At 38.1% G+C, this 7,509-nt stretch overlaps 1 protein-coding gene and 1 pseudogene across 1 annotated transcript; both read right to left on the bottom strand.

Moving 5' to 3' along the window:
- Positions 1-491: 491 nt before the first annotated feature.
- On the bottom strand, positions 492-3,880 carry LOC107687018 (estradiol 17-beta-dehydrogenase 1-like; annotated as a pseudogene).
- A 293-nt stretch (positions 3,881-4,173) lies between these two features.
- LOC107687002 (heat shock 70 kDa protein) lies at positions 4,174-6,786 on the bottom strand. The gene is made up of 2 exons (XM_016484141.1): positions 6,675-6,786; positions 4,174-6,240 (listed from the first exon to the last, which is right to left on the bottom strand). The coding sequence occupies exon 2, from the start codon at positions 6,216-6,218 to the stop codon at positions 4,287-4,289; it is 1,932 nt and encodes a 643-aa protein (XP_016339627.1). The 5' UTR covers positions 6,219-6,240; positions 6,675-6,786; the 3' UTR covers positions 4,174-4,286.
- Positions 6,787-7,509: the final 723 nt, after the last annotated feature.

The following is a 7,509-nucleotide window of genomic DNA, read 5'->3' as shown; positions in this document are numbered from 1 at the left end:
GCCATAGATCTCTAAAAACCAGAATGAAGGTGTAAGGCAGCTGTGAACCTGTGATATGCTGGTCATCAGTGACGTTGGCATGTGATCCAGATCACTGTGTCCTTGAATGAAACGCTCACAAAATAGAGCAAAATAATGACCTTGCACGGATTTGGTGTGCTCTGCCCTCACTGTTCTCTGATTCTAGTAGTAGTAAGCAATTGAAGAAAAATGTGAAACTGATAGTGGTCTTGTGCGAGAGAATCAAACAGTCCTTGAGATGAAATTCTGCACAGAGTTCAACACCGAGGAATACAGAAGAACACAGACTAAATACACAAAGACTTTATTTTCACTGGCTCTGTGTTGTACAAATCACAGTTATTTAGAGTATGTTAGTGATTCTAGCAGTAGAAACACTGCAGTACTAGTTTCAGCCAAAGGCTTCATTTGTCAGCACTTTAAATTGTAAATATAGTGTGTTCCATACTCCAGGGCTTATGAAAAGAATCTCATATCTGTGGATCAGCATTGGGTGCGGAAAAGATGAGCTTGCTCATTGCTCGGATGTACTGAGAGCCATCCATGGAGGTGAGTTTCAGGCTGCTCATGGGTAGCAGGGCTCTGTTAGTAATATCTGAGAAATGGAGTCTGGGCTTCGACTGCCTCCATATACACCTAAAAGTAAAGACAAGAGCGAGAGGAACACGTTAACATAGTCATGGTAATATGTGTGGTATCTGTAAAGTTTCACACTTATAACAACATGCCACTCTTCTTTCCAGTTACCCAAAGGGTCTAATTTGATCCTTTTACTTAAAAATAAAAACAATATTAACATCAAATCTAAAAACACATACCTCATTAACAAACAAAATTAGATCAGTTAACCTCAAAACTGTTTCGAGTGACTAAATCTCACAAATGTTGATAATCAAATGAAATAACAAAATGAAGAATGCCATAGCCATTCATTAAATGTGTGATTATAGTGAAAATGACCTCTTATTATTACTGTAATAATAAAAGGTATTTAATATTACCTTAATATTATTGTTGTGTTGTGCATTGTTTTGCTTGGCCTATTGTTTGTTCTTAACGAAAGCTTTAAGATTCATTTATTTAAAAAAATTAGATTTTTAAATATTAAATTATAAAATAAACTCGAATCAGTATTTCATATCTGTTTATTTATTTGGCTCTGAATCAAGCCCTGATCACGCTGTCGGGGTTTGACTTTCTGAATCAGGCTGGCGGTAGCACCTGTGTGATGTCATCAGTATCCTGATGGAACACAGACTGGCAGTGCTGCAGGTACTGATCATACAGGCTGCGTATGTGCGCATCAACTTGGGCTCAGTCCTCTTCAGGTTCATCAGGAAGTCTGTGTTGACTGGTCCACATTCAATCAGGCTCACACTGCAGCATGGGAGTTGTAATGTTTAGATGGATTTAGGATAGTGTAGGGGTACCTGAGCAATATATCTGAGGATCATTTTGGAACATTTCATAGAAAAAATGATTCTGTTTGCTCATGTTTGCAGTTGTGCACATATAATACTCACTGGATATTGAAGTGCTGGAGTAGTATAGCCAGGCTCTCACAAGCACCCTCTACTGCAAATTTGCTACCATTCAACCTCATTGAATGGTAGTCCTGAGTTTCAGACAGAGAACATTTATTTATTTTTAACTTTTCTTTCTTTCTTTTTCTTTTTCTTTTTCTTTTTCTTTTTCTTTTTCTTTTTCTTTTTCTTTTTCTTTTTCTTTCTTTCTTTCTTTCTTTCTTTCTTTCTTTCTTTCAAACTGTATGTTTATTTCTTGTTGCAAGCAATCTAACAACATTTACTGAGGTTTAAGCTTAAAACAAGGGGGAAAAAAACAATTTGCCAAGATTGTAAGAAAAATAAACAATTTAAGAGATATTCTCTGAAAATATTTTTTTAACTTAAAAAACAATAATAATTTTACACTTATTTTGTAGTTGTGCTTCATACGTAAATTCATCTTATTTTATGGATCTTGTCTCCTTTGGCTTGCTCAGTTGGGATTTAAAAGACAATTCATATTATATTAATAGTAGTATTATTGATTCATCTGCACTGACACAATTTAATAAGGAAGAAAAAAAAAATTGAATTAAGCTGGATAATGACACTAACCCTGTAATATTGACACTTATCGAACTGAACTAAATCAACACTGAACATAAATTAAGCTAAATAAAAACACTTGGCTTCTGTAGAGCTGCTATACAACTGACATTGAATTTGTTTCATAATAGATTAATTCTGCAACATTAACACTATTATTTTCCTGTTTATTACTCTGAAGCTGATTTGACAATCTGTGTTGTATAAAGCGCTATATAAATAAATGTGGCAATGTTCTTTAAAATGAAAACCAGACCAGATAAAAATACTGATTAAGTAAATTATTTTTGGAATGAATTGCTTTGCTGCATGTTTTTGAAAAATCTCTCTCCCAACTGTCTGAGTCTCTCCCTCCACCCCCACTAACCCTGTAGTCCTCCGATGCTGCCGGTCACAAGGATTCGAGCATGTCTCTTTCTCTTCATGTCTGGTAGGAAGGTCTGTATGGTGCGGAGGGTGCACAGCAGATTGACATCCAGCATTCCATGTATAGTTTCCAGTGAGTGGACTTCCGGAGGACCCATCAGACCTACACTTGCATTACAAACTAACACAAAGATATTGGGAGGGAATTAATGAAATAATTGATCCCTTAAAACATGGGTTTATACATATTTTCTACGTTAGCAGTGAATTTAAAGGTGCCTGTTCATTTGGGCTTTTAACCTTGTATTTATACAAACTTTTTCCCTTTGAAAGGCCAGAATGTCTTTCTTTCTCTTACCTAGTATGTCAATTCTGCCCTCTGTAACATTTCTTTAAGCATTAAGTATAGACTGCTGCTCTGTCACATCCATCTGTAGTATGGCCATAGTGTCTTTATGCAGTCCTATCACACTCTCCAAAAGCCGCTGCTTCTTGTCCAGGTTCCGCATGGTAGCATAGACTAAACATTAAGTCAATCATATAGTGATTATAACTATACACAAGGTAGACTTTTCACTAAAGTTAACTGTAATTTTCAGATATATATACATGCATATAAACTCGGAGTAAATTAAAAAGAACCATACAAATGCATCGTTTTGTGTCGCATCAGTTACCTTTGTAGGCTTTTGACGGGTTTGATGCGAGATGCACCGCCAGGCTGAGTCCAATCCCTGAAGAGCATCCAGTAATGAGAACAACTTTCTGCTCAATTTGTGCAATAAAACATCAGTCCACAACACCGAGACAAGCGCTGCAGTGGTGCTCTGAGGTTGAATTCATGTGGTCCATCTAACTGCTGTGTCTCTGATTCAAGTGTTTTAGCTTTCTCTGCTATCACAAGGCCAGCTTGATGTAAACATTCTTTCACACTTTTTTTTTTTTCCACTCAGCAGGTGCAACTCAAAATCAATCATTTGATTGTGGAAATAAATACGATTCTTTTATATTTTCATCAGTGCTGTGAAAAAATCTGTGGTTCATTTGATGCCACAAAAGCATGGTATCAACTTCATTATAGACATTCATTTTAAAGTGTTAAGTGAGTGGAGACTCACTGTCCGGTCAACACCTAGACCTAATCCCTTTTCCTATTCAGCTTGGGTTTGGTAATGGCTAAATTAATATATTAAAAAAAGCAAGTTGATGTCACAAGGTGTTAACCCTCAATCTTGCCCTTTTTTCTTAAAAGAGAATTATAAGACTTTTCTTTGGTGAGTCTGACAAAGCTGAAGACAGACCAAAGAGATGGTAACAGTTTATCTTTTTGTTTGAAATCTGTGTTGTCACCCTTGTTGTTTTTTTACAGTGAATGTTGACATTGTGCTGCGTGATGTTGTCACACTTATCAGTGAAAATATCTACTCACCTACACTAGACTCACCAGTTCCTCTAAACTAGGATACTTGTCATGAAATTATTTCTGCCAAATTATAAACTTACTTTAATGTTTTCATCACCATGATTTGTCTTGAGTCTGTAACCAGACCTTCTGAATGAGAACACATTGCATATGTTTTAATTTTTAAAAAAAACTTTATTAACAATGTTCATTATCCATAAAAGATAATCATGCTTGTATTTACATCTTTACATCTTTACAGTCAATACATATTGACTAAATTAAAGTGGCTTGTGGATAAATAAAACCAGAATATAATGTCATATAAAAAATCCTTGCTCAAAATGTTAAGTGAGTTCTGACAGGCAAGTGACAAGTCCATATCTTTAATCCACTTCTTCAATAGTTGGCCCCTGAGCAGCGGCCCCTGATCCTCCACGTGTCTGAGCTCCACATCCTCCAGCTGGCATCCCTCCCTTGTACAGTTTAGTGATGATTGGATTGCAGACTTTCTCCAGCTCCTTCAGCTGATGTTCATACTCCTCCTTATCAGCCAGCTGGTTGTTCTCTAGCCAGCTGACAGCCTCGTTACATTTCTCAATAACTTTCTTCTTGTCATCCTCACTGATCTTGCCTTTCAGGTTCTCATCTTCTACACTGTTCTTCATGTTGAAGGCGTAAGACTCCAGAGAGTTTTTGGCAGCAATCTTCTCTCTTTGCAGATCATCTTCAGCTTGGTATTTGTCTGCTTCCTGCACCATCCTCTCAATCTCCTCTTTACTCAGTCTGCCCTTGTCATTGGTGATGGTGATCTTGTTCTCTTTTCCAGTGCTTTTGTCCACCGCGGACACATTTAGGATTCTGTTGGCATCGATGTCAAAGGTCACTTCAATCTGCGGGACTCCACGTGGTGCAGGTGGGATTCCTGTCAGCTCAAATTTACCCAGCAGGTTGTTGTCTTTTGTCATGGCCCTCTCTCCCTCATAGACCTGGATCAGGACACCGGGCTGGTTGTCTGAGTAGGTGCTGAAGGTCTGGGTCTGTTTGGTGGGGATGGTGGTGTTGCGTTTGATGAGGGCAGTCATGACTCCACCTGCGGTTTCAATACCCAGGGACAGTGGAGCCACATCCAGCAGCAGCAGGTCCTGGACGTTTCCAGATGTGTCTCCCATGAGGATGGCGGCTTGGACCGCAGCACCATAAGCCACTGCCTCATCTGGATTGATGCTCTTGTTTAAGTCTCTGCCGTTGAAGAAATCCTGCAGAAGCTTCTGGATCTTTGGAATTCTTGTTGATCCACCAACCAACACAATGTCATGAATCTGAGACTTGTCCATCTTGGCGTCTCTCAGGGCTTTTTCCACAGGATCAAGTGTTCCTCTGAAGAGGTCTGAGCACATCTCTTCAAAGCGAGCTCTGGTGATGGATGTGTAGAAGTCGATGCCCTCGTACAGTGAGTCGATCTCAATGCTGGCCTGAGTGCTGGACGAGAGTGTCCTCTTGGCTCGCTCACATGCTGTACGCAGCCTCCTCAGTGCTCTCTTGTTCTGACTGATGTCCTTCTTGTGCTTCCTCTTGAATTCTTCAACAAAGTGATTCACCATGCGGTTGTCAAAGTCCTCTCCACCCAGATGAGTGTCTCCAGCTGTGGCCTTCACCTCAAAGATGCCATCTTCAATGGTCAGGATGGACACATCAAAGGTGCCTCCTCCCAGGTCAAAGATCAGGACATTGCGCTCTGAAGCTTTGCTTTTGTCAAGGCCGTAGGCAATGGCTGCAGCTGTGGGCTCGTTGATGATTCTGAGGACATTCAGTCCAGCGATTACTCCAGCGTCTTTAGTCGCTTGCCTCTGGGAGTCATTGAAATAGGCAGGAACTGTGATAACTGCATTCGTCACCTTCTGCCCCAGATAAGCTTCAGCAATCTCCTTCATCTTCACCAGGACCATAGAGGAAATCTCTTCAGGGTAAAACGTCTTGTTTTCTCCTTTGTAATCAACTTGAACTTTTGGCTTTCCTCCATCACTGACGACTTGGAAAGACCAGTGCTTCATGTCAGACTGCACAACTGGGTCATCAAACTTTCTGCCAATCAGCCTCTTAGCATCAAACACGGTGCTGTTGGGGTTCATGGCCACCTGGTTTTTAGCTGCATCTCCAATGAGCCTCTCAGTGTCTGTAAAGGCAACATAGCTGGGTGTTGTTCTGTTCCCCTGGTCATTGGCGATGATTTCCACTTTTCCATGCTGAAACACCCCCACACAGGAGTAGGTGGTGCCCAGGTCAATTCCAATAGCAACTCCTTTTGCAGATGACATGTTTGATTGTTTTAATGTAAACCTGTATTCAACAAGCAAAATAAATTAGAAAAAAATTGTGATGTAAAACCACAAACTTTCTTTATAAAATGAATGTTAAACTTATTTGTTTTGGATAATTGTCTCTATATAAATAATTATGTTATTATATTATTATGCTCACACTAATCATTTGAAAAACAAGAATAATGTTTTATTAAATATAATAATAATAACAATAAACACTCAAAAATAATCCTTGCTTAAGAAACGTGAGTAAATCCCTAATTATTGATTCATTAGGCAACTCTTAATCACATATTTGTGGATATTTAATCGTGAAACTGATGAGTGTAGGATAAAACATAATTTACTGTATACATTTCATGTCTGATTTCAAGCTATTGGTGTAACTATTCACGTTTATGGCTTAAACATCAAAAAAGAACAGTGGTAAATTTGAGAAATTCAACTTACCTTGAAAGAATTAGATATTTTCTGTCAGGCGTAATTGTGGTTCCTTATCTAAATAGTACACTTCGTTGTGTCTCTCTCTCGTCTTCATTCTGAACTATCCCGAAGTACATACTGAAGAAATGGAATCAGTCGTGTTTTATATTCTCCGGCAGAGCTCTGTTGAAGCGAGTTCGACCAATCAAAAACCTGCACAGCGGAACGGCTCCTCCCTCAAATCTGCGTCATCATGTAGTTCAGTCCTAGCCATGTCTGGCGTTTTCTATTATGTGGTTTTAATGTGAAAACGTAAACGAAAAGCCTGAAACCACATAAACTGTGTAAATTATTATTAAACAGCTTTACGTTTCAAATAATAATTACAAATATATTTAACGTTTTTTTTTATATATTTTTTTTAAAGCAGCATTATGCCACAAATGCTGTTAACTGAACTTGTATTGAACCCAGAATATTCCTTGAAGTGGCATTTATCTATCACTAGTCAAAGAACGGTTTATTTAAAAAAAGAGAGATAACTTCACACCAAAGTATTTTCTTAGAATATTCATTTCATCCACTTATAACTCAGAATCAGAATCAGAATCAGAATCAGAAGAGCTTTATTACCAAGTATGTTTACACACACAAGGAATTTTACTTGAGGACAGGAGCTTCCAGTGTAGAAGAAAGTACAAACATAGTGCAGACATACATAGGAATAACACAGTAGGGATATAATATAAGAAAAGAAAAGAAAAGAACAATTAGAAAAATGTAATAATGTACTATATACAGAAATAGAAGTATAGGAAAAAATGAATTGTTTAGATAAATGTACAGATATGTTTATTAGTGT

This window comes from Sinocyclocheilus anshuiensis, unplaced genomic scaffold (assembly GCF_001515605.1).
Source record: "Sinocyclocheilus anshuiensis isolate Anshui unplaced genomic scaffold, SAMN03320099.WGS_v1.1 scaffold1287, whole genome shotgun sequence".
NCBI lineage: Eukaryota > Metazoa > Chordata > Actinopteri > Cypriniformes > Cyprinidae > Sinocyclocheilus > Sinocyclocheilus anshuiensis.
This window is presented reverse-complemented; position numbering and strand designations above follow the sequence as displayed.